The sequence below is a fragment of the Nicotiana tabacum genome, chromosome 6 (assembly GCF_000715075.1).
Source record: "Nicotiana tabacum cultivar K326 chromosome 6, ASM71507v2, whole genome shotgun sequence".
NCBI lineage: Eukaryota > Viridiplantae > Streptophyta > Magnoliopsida > Solanales > Solanaceae > Nicotiana > Nicotiana tabacum.
Genome location: NC_134085.1, coordinates 47,071,068 through 47,085,793, shown reverse-complemented (window position 1 = coordinate 47,085,793; position 14,726 = coordinate 47,071,068). Strand labels below are relative to the sequence as shown.

Here is a 14,726-nt window from a genome sequence, read left to right as displayed (position 1 = left end):
TTGCCTTTACTTTTATTATTTACTGAGTTGGCGTACTAACATTACTCCCTACACCCTGTGTGCAGATCTAGGAGTCTCCGGTCACGCTAGCGAGTGCTGATTGTCTTCCAGCAGGCTTTTGGAGTTGACTAGGTAGCTGCTTGGCGTCCGCAGCTCAGTGCTTTTCCTTCCTATCTTTATTCCGTTTTGTATTAGCTTGGTTCAGACTATGTTGCTTTTTCATATTTCTAGACGAATTGTAGTTGCTCATGACTGGTAATACCCCGATGTCGGGCTGTATTTTTTTTTCCGCACTGTTCTATTATGCCTTACATTTTGGGATTTTTGCTTATTAATGTCTTTAAATGACTTATTATAATTGTTTGGTTGGTTTGGGGGTTTGTGTCGGTTGCCCTAGTTTCACGATAGACACCATCACGACCGGGTCTGTTTTAAGATCATGACATATTTACACACAATTAGTTTTGGTTCTTATCTTATTAAGTGTGCTATTGAAAGATCTTTTTATAACAAAAAAATTGAATTTATGTGAATATTTTGTGAATTTTATTCTTTAAAGTGTGTCATTATCTCTAATTAAATGTTACAATTACTCAATTAAATGTACCTCATAGAAGCATGCTTTAATTGCTAGAATAATGCCGTAAATTAACGAATATATTGCAAGGTAAGAGGAGGAGGTCTTCCTAATGATCTTATATCAAAAGGTAAATATTTTTTATCATAGAAATTTTCAGCTTCTCAATATACAACTAATAATGATTTAATTTATTTTATTTGTGTAATTAGTAGTTTTAAGAATCAATGCAACTTTTATTATTATTTTATTTTTTATTTTTATTAGTCTTGGACTTTCTTAATTAGATAGAACATAAGCAATCTTCATTGGTGATATACAATTAATTATACATCACATAGATTATTTGCTACAAATACACTAAATTTATAAATTAAACCAAATGTATTTTATTTATTGGCAATTTTCTTTCTCATAAAAAGAGGGATAATACCTACATGTGTTATTAACTCGATAATATTTTTTTTTTTATGTTTTATTGATGTATCTTAAACCCCGCGTAAAGTACGGGTAAATTTACTAGTATAAAAATATTTATGAAAATAATCTCGTCATAGTAAGAAATATCGCCGTTATGACGCCGTTTGAATGGTTGCCTTTTTTTTTTTTTTTCCTCTTCCTTTTCAACTGCCATCTAGCTTGTTTCCCAAGATCTCTCTGTGCTCTTTTTATTGAACCAGTAGTGATCAAAGGAACCTCAAAGTCTCAAACCCTAGCTGCACATTTCACAATTAACCACCAAAAATGGCTAGATACGATAGAGCCATCACCGTCTTCTCGCCGGACGGCCATCTATTCCAAGTAGAATACGCTCTGGAAGCCGTACGTAAAGGTAACGCCGCCGTCGGCGTCCGGGGTACTGATACCGTTGTCCTTGGCGTTGAGAAGAAATCTACCCCTAAGCTTCAGGACTCTAGGTAGCATTTCGTTTTATTCATTAATCATTTATGCTTTTCAGGGGAATTCAATATCTTAAGTCAAAGTACCATTGTACCATCACATAATTATTCTTGCTGTTATATGCATGATTTATTGATTTGTATCTTGTTTTAAGATCTAAAATTGCAATACTATGATTTAATGTATGAATGCACAGGGTTTAGGGGTTTAGATTTTCCGAATCGATACTTTTCCGATTCTAGTTACATACAATGTATTATCGGGGAAGTTTTACAATTTAACTCTAAAGCTTCTGTCAGCTGGTGAAGTGCCAGTGTGCACACATACTCAATTAGGAACTTTCTTTTTGATGGATAAAGAGTAACTTTTATTGATTGGCCAGCAAAAAGTAAATGCTCTAAAAAGTTGCATACAGAATAGAGAGGCCATTACAAGTTGTATAATGAGCTAAGCAAATTTACAATGTCGCAAATATCATTTACATCTAAAGGAGCCATGTTACACCAAACCCTAGGAAAAAATATACAGTTGTGCTTGAGTACAAGTATAGAATCTTCTTTTCTCTCAAAAGATCTGTTGCTCCTTTCCTTTGGAATGGCCCACCTGATAGCACCTGGAATGGTGCTCCAGTTAGAGAAGGATGTCTTGTGCAAATTCTTTCTTTGCCAACCTTAAAGTAGCTGTAAGGTAGAGGTGGGCATTCACCCATGAAGACCCATGATGGTTGAAAACCGAATTCCGTAGCTGTTTTGTGAATTTGCAGCGGATAGACAGGTGATTAATATCCTCTTCCTTCTCCTTGCAATGACAACATCTATTGCACAACTGATATCCCTTCTTTGTAGCTTGTTTAGGATAAGATAAGCCTCATTAGCTACTAGTCACGTGAAACAATTCACTTTGAATGGTGCCTCTGCCTTATTCTTCATATAATTTTCCAGGGCCACTGAGGGATAGGGACTGAATTTGCAAGCAAAGCATAACAACTTTTTACTGTAAAAATACCCATGTAATTTCCTTTTCATCTAAGGAGATCCAGGGTTGATTTGGGAGGAGGAAAGCTGTCAAGCATTCAGAAAATTAAGAAAACTCTCAAGTTCCCAATCATTAATGCTTCTTCTAAAGGTCATGTGCCAGCCATGAACATCTCTGACATCAGCAATTTTGGCTACATGGTTAGAACTTAGAAGTCAAACTAAACAGCTCCGGGAAGGTATCTTGAGTGGAAATGACCAAGCCAAGAGTCCAACCAAAATTTGATTTTTGCACCATTACCTACTTCAAGTTTTGACTTTGCTAAAAAGGGTCCCAACCCAAGAGAGGAGGGAGTTGTACCAGATACCCAAGAACTAAAGAAACCATGTGTGGTCTCAATAACCATTTTCTGAAGGGCAGTGCCTTCATAATTAAACTCCAAAGCTATTTACAAAGTAGACTTTCTTGTGATCCTACAAATAAATCCCTTAACCCCAATCCACTTGATTTTTGTCCATGTAATGGTGCTCCATTTAACCAAGTTAAAGGATCTCTTTTCCCTGTTGCCAAGCCTAGGAGCTTTTTCCTATAAATATTCTCTTATTGCATCAGAGAGGGGAAGGGGTTGCTACGCTATTGATGGAGTTTGAACCTCCACTTCAACTGTAGAAGACATGGAGCTCACCAAGTTAGTTAGTCCTCAGCCCCAGCCATAGGAACTCCCTATGTAGTTTGTCAAGCCTTTTTGAAACTGAAATTGGCATTGGGAATAGGGACATAGTGTATGTAGGCAAAGAGCCCAATAATTGTTGATGCGACCTAGTCTTCCCCCAAGTGGAGATATTGCCTTTTCCAGTTTGAAAATCTCTTTTGACACCTCTCAAGGACATCATCCTAAATGGAAATTCCAAAATAGAATTAAACTTTGTATGTACCCCAAGTGGAAGTCCCATAAATTTGGTGGGTGGAGAGTCAATTTTGCATCCTGGAATACAAGAAGCAAGAAGTGTGTATCGAGAAATTCATTCATGGGAAAAAGGGTGCTTTTGGAATGATTTATTGGAAGCTTGGACACTGCTTCAAAAAAGAGGAGGATGACCCTCAGAAAGAGAACTTGTTGGAGCTCCGCATTTCACAAAATTAGAGTACCATCCACATACAAGATATGGGTGATATCGAAGTTGTTGGGCAATCTTTGCCTTACTCAGCTTCATACTTAGACCTTCCATTACAATAATAGGAAAGGTGAAGTAGGAACCCATTACCTTAAGCCTATTTTTGTTGCAAAGTTTCTGAATTTGGGGGGGGGGGGGGGGCATTGATTAACACATAGAACCTTATATACAAAACGGAAATCCAATTAATCTATTTGGGGGCGGAGCCCATATCAGAAAGAAGATGTGGAGGAACTTTCAATTAAACATGATCAAAAGCTTTTTCTATATCCAACTTGCATAAGATGTCCGGTCTCCTTTGTCTGAACCTCCTATCAACACATTTGTTAGCAACGAGAACAAAAGCCTGATATTTTTGAGTGGAGAAGAGTAGAGATGCATGCTCATTATTCATAGATTGTATGCCACTGGCCATTGGGGGTTTCTCAGTTATAAAAAAAAAATGTAGGGGAGGGTTGAACAAGTTTATCTTATTGTCCTGCCGAAGTTAGGACCAAACTGTATTTCTTAGCTCATTTTCGCTTTACCTTTTATCAATAGTTAGATAATGTCGTTCATCTGGTGAGGGGAACTGGTCACTGCCTCTTCTTTTAAAGTTACATTATATTAAGGAGAACTTCATTGTCACCAGTATCAATCCATGTCCTAGGACGTAGATTTGGTAGTGCATAGCAGAGGCTCACAAAAAAGCTAACAGTCTTTACCCAATCCCACTTCTGACACTTCATTCAGTTATAAAAAGAAGAAGCTTAACAGCCTTTAGTTTCTCAATAATACATTTGATATTTGGATATTTATTATCCTTTCCTTTCATTTTGGCAAGAAGTTAGCTATAATAATATTGGAGCTTAAATAGAAAAGAACAGTATACATGTAACAGTTGGGAACCAGTTGAGTTTATGAAGGGCTTATAGATTAAAAAAAGAATGTTTTATTTGTTGATATCAATGTCTTTTGACCTAAGCCGAGGGTCTATCGGAAACAGCCTCTCTACCTTCACAAGGTAGGGGTAAGGCTGCGTACACACTACCATCCCTGACCCCACTTGTGGTATTACACTGGGTTTTTGTTATTGTAATGTCTTTTGAGTTCTTTTTTCCATCTTGAGGAGGGATGGCAAAAGTGAAAGAATCTGCTGCGCTGAATAGAGAGTTAAAGCTCCTAGAGCAGCTTAGATGTTGTGTTGGTCATGTAAGAAGCGGAACCAAGTGAGTTTTGAAAGTCACAGTACCAATGAGTTTATACAGAGCTGGCAAAAGGCTCTCGGTAGTGCACTGATAGGTGAAAAATTAGGCGTTAGGATCGTGTTTTTCATATTTGGTATGTGTAGACTGTGGTGATTTTCATTCAGTTCTTGTTTAGTTGAGGTGTGCTTTCATGGGTCAGAAGGTCCTTTTGATTCTATTTACTTGATTTTTGCACCTGCTTTGAAATGCTCTGCTGATTAATCTCTTTTTACAGGTCAGTAAGAAAGATAGTAAATCTAGATGATCATATTGCCTTGGCCTGTGCTGGCCTGAAAGCAGATGCCCGAGTCCTCGTAAATCGGGCACGTATCGAGTGTCAGAGTCATAGGCTTACAGTTGAGGATCCAGTTACCGTTGAGTACATAACACGTTACATTGCTGGTCTTCAGCAGAAGTACACTCAAAGTGGCGGTGTTAGGCCATTTGGTCTTTCAACCTTGATCATTGGTTTTGATCCTTACACTGGTGTTCCTTCACTTTATCAAACAGATCCATCTGGAACATTCTCAGCATGGAAAGCCAATGCAACAGGGAGAAACTCCAACTCTCTCCGGGAGTTCTTGGAGAAAAATTACAAAGAAACATCTGGCCAGGAAACTGTGAAACTTGCAATACGTGCTTTGCTCGAAGTAAGTCACCTTCATTTGGTTTTTGTTTACTGCTATTGTCAAAGATCTTTTTTCTGGCTGTTTTCTTTCGCTAGACAAAGAGTTATTGAGAGCTATCTTGAACTAAGATATAGACCCTACAAGCTAAAAGGCTACAAAAGTTATATGATAGGTCGATCTTTTTATTGGTAAACTACGTCCTCGAGCTCGAGGATTATCTTTATCTGTTATGAAGAAATAGTCTTTGTACATATTCGTAGTGTTATTAAACAATCGTTTCGTCACTTAAAGTGATGAAGCGATGCAAATTGCGGGGTTATCGCTTCATGGGTGAAGCCATGTGCTTCAGATAATGATGCAAAGTGATCCAAACTGATCCAAACGAGAAGTAGATGCTTTGACTAAAATGTTTACTCATTAAAAGATAATTTGCTAATGCGTTATACTGTATGTTGTTTTACATCTAATTTACTTCTCTTCAACATAGGAGTATAAACTTGTTTTTCTTTATGTCAATTTGAAATTAAATCCTCAGAAGATAGGGGATCATTACCCCTCTCTACTCTTCTCTAATACAAATATCAAATCAAAGTCAAGAAGAGCAAGGAGAAAGAAGATATCATGAAATTAGGAGAGCATGTATTTTACGACAGCCGACAGCTTGTCATATTGATTTAAATTGTTTATTGTGATTTTCCGGGATGTCTAATCATACGGAATGTTGGGCAGCAATTAGGTAGGGGAGCTGACTTTTTTGGAGGTGCTATACTGAGACTTTACATCATTTCAGAATGTTGGAGCAGTGAAAATAAAGATGCTCAGACATTTCAGTTTCAAATGAACGAACATGCAAAGTTCTGTAGAATTTGGAGGATGTGATATGGTTCGGACCCTACACACTAGGTCATTTTTATTTAGATTTCTATATAGTCTAAATACAGATGCTACCTATGTGAAAAGGATTTATTAAGAGTCAGTAAATCACCTTTTCGTACAGTTTCAGCTGCCATGGAACTGTGGAGTATGTTCTTACATCTGTATAATAGTAAATGGTGTTTCCAGGGGACATTGAACAAGTGTTTTGCAACTGGAGGGATTGGAAGACCCAGAAAACTGCTAGAAAGATATGGAACTCAATTCTGATAACTATATCTTGGGTGCTATGGAATAAAAGAAACAAGAGTTGTTTGAAGGAGAAAAACGTTGTCTGCAACAGTTGAAATATGCATAATACTTTTTGCTTGGTTGGTCCAAACTTGAAGTTGTAAATAATGCAAATCAGCATTTAGGTCATATTTTTCATATATAAGTATCCTAACTCACAGGTGTGACTTGAACCCATTCACGTAGTTTATAGTGGATTACTGTTGACTGAATAATATACATGATAGCGTCCTTCAGGCAGTTCTTCGCCTAGGATGTGTGCTTTTGGGTAGACTATGCTGAAAGTTGATTTGTCTTCCCTGCACCAGGTTGTTGAGAGCGGCGGAAAGAATATTGAAGTTGCTGTCATGACAAAAGAGCATGGGCTTAAGCAACTCGAGGAAGCTGAGATCGATGCAATTGTTGCTGAGATTGAGGCAGAGAAAGCAGCTGCAGAAGCTGCAAAAAAGGCTCCTCCAAAAGAAACCTAGTTCTGCCGAAATTCTTATTTGAAAGTGTTTCTGAATTTTTACTTGTTGCTCGATTCAACTTCTAAAGACTGATCTTGTTGTCAGTCGAGACCTGTATTGTGGCTTAATTTTTTTTTTTTTTTTTTGGTTATAGTGAGAGTCTTCATCTTCTATCACCGATTATGTACTGGTCATGAAATGTTGCTTAAGATACGCGCACTGGTTTACATTGTTTGATGGTTTAGCTATGGAATGTAGTAGTTCCACAGTTCCGTTATTCTTTCTTTTTCAGCACAAAAACTTTGATGGTATTTTTAATTATAATAATGCCTGATCGAGAGCTAAAGGTTATAAAGTGTATCTGGCAGAGAAGGAAATATCATGAAAAGAAGTAATGTCGTAATTAGGAGTGGCAAACGGGCGGGGCGGGTTTGATATAGTTCAAATCGAAAATGGTAATTAAAAAACGGATAAATTATTCGACCCGATTCATATTTAATACGGATAAAATGGGTTAATCGACGTATAATATAAATAACCATATTATCCATGACTTCTTGCATATGATCACTTTTGGGAGAATTTTTAGTCTCCCTAACTTGAAGAACTCTCAATTTGAGACTTTACGTAAAAGTTAAACCCATTGGTTATCTATTGGTTACCCATTGGTTATCCATATTTGACCCATTTTTAAAAAGTTCATTATCCAATCTATTTTACCACCCTAGTCGTAACTACTGAAACACGAGCGAAAATGCTTGGACATAGATATTTATGGAAGATATGTATTTCACAGCTGCCGGAGCTTTGTTTCTCTTCTTTCCTTCGTTCCTTCTTTCCCCTTTCGGAATTGCACAAAAAGACCTTTTTTTTTTTCCTAATGGGGCTGCTATGTGAGATTAGTGGTGGCAAAATGGTTTAAAAAAATAGTTAACCACCCATATTATTTATCTATTTATAAAACACGAATGTTCCACGCTAAATGTTGAACGACGAAACTATTCTCGAAATATTGTCCGACTTTTATATCCCTTAATAACTCAATTATTTCTTACAAAGAAGCAACCTCACGTTGGATAAATTTGTAATACATAGTAAGAATTTTATCCAATACCTTCGACTATGAGGTCAACTAATAATAGAATTATTCGCTAACTTTGTAATAGAATGTCAAGTCCTAATGCCTTACTAATCCCAGTTGAATAATAACATCGATCGGAAGGTGGAATAATTTGCATGGAGTATGAATTTCCAGTGCTGTATCAAGGGTAACTTTATACTCTCTTTACTTTTCCATTAGAGCATCTGTTGACTGCTAGCAATATTAACATATTACTTTGATTGTTAATTCCTCTTTCGACCATAGTTATTTGATTTCAGCACTCTCTCTCCGAAAATAGTTTGATTAATATAAAGCTTGAATCTCTTTATGGCAATTTGGATTTCTCTTCGTAGATATATGACAAATATGTTAGGACTCTTATCCAGTTGATAATTTATATAATTATAAATTCATGCACATATATCCAAAGGCAAAAGCTAAGTTATTTTAAATATGTGAAGTTGTAGTATTCATAGTATTTGTTATATTTCGTTCCAACCTAATTTTGGCAAGGTTCAAGAGAAGAACAGTAACAATAGAAGCCATTAGATCTAAGCATCGCACAAGTATATAGAAAAACCCATGAAGCGCTGGAGGTTCAGGTACATTGGACATTGGAGGCATTACCGACCACCACCTAATCCTATTTCACAAATATCAGCTGGATTATATTTTGTCAAATACTATATTATAATGTTTAATTGTTGTATTTTGATTACGACTCTTCATTAAAGGGCAATAATTTCATTAATTTAATTTTAACCCTCTGTGTTGATAAGTATATATTTAATCATCTGTTGTCGAAAGTCTTATATTTTGAATTTGACAATATTATTTTGGTAAAGATAGAAATAGAAGACTAAAGAAGACTTAGAAGTTGCTACATAAGACAGTACTTGAAGGAAAGAAAAAAGATATTGCAGTTCCGATAGTTATTTATTTATTTATAAGTTGTTAAAAATAATTCTTTCTTATGTATATTTTTTAACAAATTTAATTTATTGTTTGTGAATAATTGGTTGAAGATATACGTGCAACGCATGTATATACATAGAAACTAGTTTATTATAAAAGCATGAATAAAATATCGAATTGCAAAAATAATCTTTTAATATTAAGCATAATAACTAACAATAAAAGGACATAATCGGAATTCTAGACATTAGCCTTATAATCCTATTAGTTTTAGGACATAATACTACACATTAGGAATCATACTTGATTACCTTTAGGAATTCTAATAATATACACATTAGGAATCATACATGATTACCTTTAGGAATTCTACTATTATAATTATTTTCAGGCATATATATTAGCATTGTAATCCTATTACTTTTAGGAAATACTTCTTAAAAAAATTATATTACTAATTTAATTTGAAAACGTATTATATTGTCCAAATCTATTTAGAAACATGAGAGCATATATTATTATAAAAGCGGATTATTAAACAGAAGAACTCATAGGGAAAAGACATAGCTGTAATAACTTATTTTTTTGGACTACAATAACTTCTATGTTAATTTTTTTAATATTAATATTTTAAAATTAATACAATCTTGTCTATTGAATTCTTATTAAAAATATGTAGGAAGATTAATAAAATCAATTTCATAAGAATCCTCCATATTGATAATATGTTACCACTCTATAATATTCAGTACCAAAAAAATAAAAGTGATGCTAAACGGACTGCATAAAGCATTTGAATTGAGAAAACAATTTCCAAAATAATATATTATATTTGAACTACTTTCCTACTCAAATAATAGTTTATTATTATTATTATTATTATTTTTTCGTGTGAAATATACCTAGTTATTAAAGAACAACTAAGAAATTTTTTAATAATATAAATGTGTGAGAAAAAAAAGGTTGGTTAGAGCCAATATCACTAATGATTTTGCAAACATAAAGATCTAAAAGTGGAATGTCATCGATCTTTTTACACTTTAAAATAAAATTTATGGTGGATTATAATCACGGTTAAATATTCAAATATGAGATGAACTAATATTAAGAATCTAAATCAACAGAAAATAAATTATATTTTATGTTAAAACCAAATAATTAATCTTTCAATTAATTATTTAGAAAGAGAATCCAATTAAATTATTTTTTAAATCAAATTATTTTTCAAGTTAAAAAAAAAATTAGGGTACATAAATTTATTCTATAAAAAGAGTGTTAGAGATTAAAAAAAAAAGATTACAAAGTAAAAGAGATTAGTATAATATTAAAAAGGCCATACAAGTGTTTGAGGAAGCACAATTGTCACGATCCGAATTTTTTACCCTCGGGAGTCGTGATGGCGCTGGCTAGTGAAAGCTAGGCAAGCCGACTATTTCAATTATTTAACCTTTTTTGTTTTAAATCCCTTAACAGTTGTAAATTAACATTTTATAAACAGCGAAAATATTAAAGCGGAAGAATGAAATGTAACAATTTAAGCTAGTACCGATACAAATCCATAACATAAACCACCCAGAACTGGTGTCACAATCTCACAGACTATCTAAGAAAACTACAAATAAAGTCTGATAAAGAAAGTACATGTCTGTCTTTGGAATATAAAAGAATAGAAAGAAACTAGATAGGGAGGGGACACCAAGGTTTGCGGACGCTTGCAGGACTACCTCGAGTCTCTTGATGGACTAAAGGCAGCAACCTATCTCTACGGTCCAAATGCTCCAGCACCGGGATCTGCACACAGTGCAGAGTATAGAATCAGCACAACCGATCTCATGTGTTGGTATGTGTCGAGCCTAGCCTCGATGAAGTAGTGACGAGGTTAGGACAAGACTACCAACAAAGTCTGTGCAGTTAAAGCATATACACAAGTAATAATAACGGAAACTAGCAGTTAAAGATGAGAAGGGAAAACATGCTGCGGGGGAATATCAAGTACCAACAGTAACTCAGGAGAAAAACATAAAGAACAATTTAAGGTTTGCATTAGTAAGAACAAGGAAACAGTAACAAATCAATATCCACTTTTATTATTTATTGTTGTGGCGCGCAACCCGATCTAAATCATATAACACTGTTGCAGCGTGCAACCCCCTAGAGCTCTAGAGCTGAAGTTCACCAGTTACAAACAAAAACTTCAGCTCTAGAGCTGAAGTTCGCTAGTTACAAAACAAAAACTTCAGCTCTAGAGCTGAAGTTCGCCAGTTACAAAACAAAAACTTCAGCTCTAGAGCTGAAGTTCGCCAGTTACAAAACAAAAACTTCAGCTCTAGAGCTGAAGTTCGCCAGTTACAAAACAAAAACTTCAGCTCTAGAGCTGAAGTTCGCCAGTTACAAAAACAAAAACTTCAGCTCTAGAGCTGAAGTTCGCCAGTTAGAAAAACAAAAACTTCAGCTCTAGAGCTGAAGTTTGCCAGTTACAAAAATAAAAACTTCGCCAGTTACAAAAATAAAAACTTCAGCAATTACAAACAAAAACTTCAGCAAATAGAGAACAAAACTTCAGCTACTATGCTTAAGTTCAGCAATTACAAACAAAAACTTCAGCACACTTGGTTCAGCACACTTGCTACTTCAGTCCCGTCTACTAGAATGCTGAAGTTTTGCGTGATTGCCTTTGCTACTTCAGCCCCGTATGCTGAAGTTACACGAAAAAGTAGGTACGCTAGCAATTTTTTTTGCAAAACGGGCACAAGTTAAAACGTGACCTAAAAAATAGGTATAGATGCAAATGCCCCCATAAGAAGGTAGGGGAATCCAAATAATAAAATCTTCAAAAGAAATATATTTTGTCATTTTTTTAAAAAGGGAACATTTTTGTCATTAAGTTTTTAAAAGGGGCTTAGAGTCTTTTTTTTCTTCTTTGCACAATGAACTTTCCAAATTTTGTTAACCTTATTTTTTATGCGGTCATAACAATTCCTACAGTACAAAGTATGTGAGATGTGTGGAACTCCATCCGAATTTTTTATATAAGCTATATTTCTAGATCTTAGTTTTAGTCACCATCGTAGAAATTTGATTGATATTTCTTTTAACTTAGTCCTCTGACTTTCTCGGAAAAACATTCTTCTTACATTTGCATAGTAATACAAGGGAGCCTAATTTGTGGTATCAACCTATTGGTTTGATAGAATTATTTTTTTGCACAAAGCCATAAATATCTCAATTTCAATATTAAAGAAACAAGTTGAGCTCACTGAGTCCTGATGAGAAGATAGACTTTATAACTAGCTAACTCATGAAGTGAGAATTATTCAATATTAGTGTAGGAGACAATAATTCATACCTCAATTAATGATTCCTTTCCCTTATGTATGTCCAAGCTTGAATATATGGAACATAAAAAGCATAACATGAAATGATACAGCTAGCTCTGATATCATGATAATAAAATAGACTTTGGACCTAACTCCCTAAAAGCTAGCCCATAAGGTAAAAATTATCAAAGTTTATGAAAGGAGATAATAACTTATATTAAGATTATTCAAAATTATAAAGGAGACAACGACTTATAAATTATAGAGCCCACAACTTATTCAATCAATTTAAAATAAAAATATGTTATTATCATGTATAATAAGACAAATAGGTCTCAAAAGATTTGAAGAAAGTGCAATCAAGGATAGACATTGTTTTCTTTAAGCCAATTAATACATTTTCAGTTAATGATATCTTTTAGTCGTCTATAAAACTTATCTTATATCGGGTTCGTTTGACTTTTGATTAGAGCTTCTTCCTAACATAAGAAAAATTACTTTTATTGTTGCTCAATATCAAATTTTTGCCAAATTTCTCAAAATTTTAAAAAAATACTCCAATCGTTTTAATGTATGTGTTTTTTAGTCTACTTAAAAAATGCTTCTTTATATATGTCATGATCCGGATTTTTCACCCTCGGGATTCGTGATGACGCCTACTCGTGGAAGCTAGGCAAGCCGAATATTATCAAATCATTACCCTTTTTATTAAACATGATTTGAAGTACAATACTACCCATAATTTGGTATCACAAGTCATGGACTGTCTAAGAATACTACAAATAAGGTTTGAATGAAATACATAAGTCTGTCTCTGAATAAGAAAAAATAGCAAGAGAAAAGATAGGAGGAGACGCCAAGACCCGCGGACGCCTGCAGGACTACCTTGGGTCGCCTGAATGGACTGAAGATAGCACCCTCACTGCGGTCCAAACGCTCTGGTATCAGTATCTGCACATACTGCAGAGTGTAGTATCATCACAACCAACCCCATGTGCTGGTAAGTGTCTAGCCTAACCTCGGCGAAGTAGTGACGAAGTTAGGACCAGATTACCAAATAAACATGTTTAGTTAAATCATATACAACGGAAATAAAAGCAGATAATTACAGCTAAAGTTGGGCGGGGAAAACATACTGCGGGGAGTAACAGATAACAATAGAATAACAATAGAAAAATGTAAGGAACGCCATAAATCAATTACCAACAAAAGATAAGGAAATAAGGAAAAAAAGTACACATGTAATACCATTGTAGGCGTGCAACCTGATCCCATTTCATATAGTACTGTAGTAGGCATGCAACCCGCTCCCATTTCATATCTTACCGTTGCAGGCGTGCAACCTGCTCCCATTTCACATATTACCGTTCCAGGCGTGCAACCCGCTCCCATTTCACATATTACAGTTGCAGGCATGCAACCTGCTCCCATTTCATGTATTACCGTTGCAGGCGTGCAACCCGCTCCCAATTCATTTATCAACACCAATCATAAAAGAATCCCGATAAGGAAACAATAGTATAACAACATCCCGACAATGGAACAATAATGTAACAAACAATATCCAAGGGAACAATGATATAATAACAACATCCCGGCAAGGGAACAATAATATTGCAACAACATCCTGGCAAGGGAACAATAATATCACAACAACATTCCGGCAAGGGAACAATAATATAATTCTCATATAAAGCACGAATAAACCACAACAGAGTCATAAAAATTACAATACAAGACTCACAGGCATGCTTGACACTGGCGTATAGATACTCGTCACCATGCCTGTACGTCGTACTCCACAGTTAACACGTAGCAATTAAGACTTGACTCCTAATCTCTCAAGCTAAGTTTAGACCAAACACTTACTTCGATGCCACGAACACAATTTAAGCCTCAACTATCACTTTGCCTCTTGATTCCGCCACCAATTCACTCGTATCTAGCCACAAGTTACTTAACTATTTCAATAAATGCTAAATGAATCAATTCCAATGCATGAAAATATATTTTCTAAAGTTTTTCCCAAAAAGTCAAAAATTGCCCCCTAACCCACATAGTCAAAACCCGAGATTCGAACCAAAACCCGATTACCCATTCTCCCACGAACCCAAATATGTAATTTATTTTGAAATCGGACCTCAAATCGAGGTCCAAATCCCCAAAATTTGAAAAACATAGGTTCTACCCAAAGCACCCAATTTTCCCCATGAAAACCTTTGATTTTGAGTTGAAATCAAGAGAAAAGATGTTAAATATTAATAAAAACAAGTTAGAAATGACTTACAATCGATTTG

The 14,726-nt window shown here is 35.0% G+C and overlaps 1 protein-coding gene across 1 annotated transcript; it reads left to right on the top strand.

Moving 5' to 3' along the window:
* The first annotated feature begins 1,214 nt into the window (after nucleotides 1-1,214).
* Nucleotides 1,215-7,363, top strand: LOC107807090 (proteasome subunit alpha type-7). Its single transcript, XM_016631379.2, has 3 exons — nucleotides 1,215-1,494; nucleotides 5,089-5,503; nucleotides 6,955-7,363. Exons 1-3 carry the CDS (start codon nucleotides 1,322-1,324, stop codon nucleotides 7,114-7,116), a joined length of 750 nt encoding a protein of 249 aa, XP_016486865.1. The 5' UTR covers nucleotides 1,215-1,321; the 3' UTR covers nucleotides 7,117-7,363.
* The last annotated feature ends 7,363 nt before the right edge of the window (nucleotides 7,364-14,726 follow it).

Excerpts from the sequence above, each read along its gene's own strand:
- LOC107807090 (XM_016631379.2), top strand. The coding sequence starts at position 1,322 with ATGGCTAGATACGATAGAGCCATCACCGTCTTCTCGCCGGACGGCCAT. Across the intron at positions 1,495-5,088 it reads CCTAAGCTTCAGGACTCTAG|GTCAGTAAGAAAGATAGTAA; the intron begins GTAGCATTTCGT and ends CTCTTTTTACAG. Across the intron at positions 5,504-6,954 it reads CAATACGTGCTTTGCTCGAA|GTTGTTGAGAGCGGCGGAAA; the intron begins GTAAGTCACCTT and ends TCCCTGCACCAG.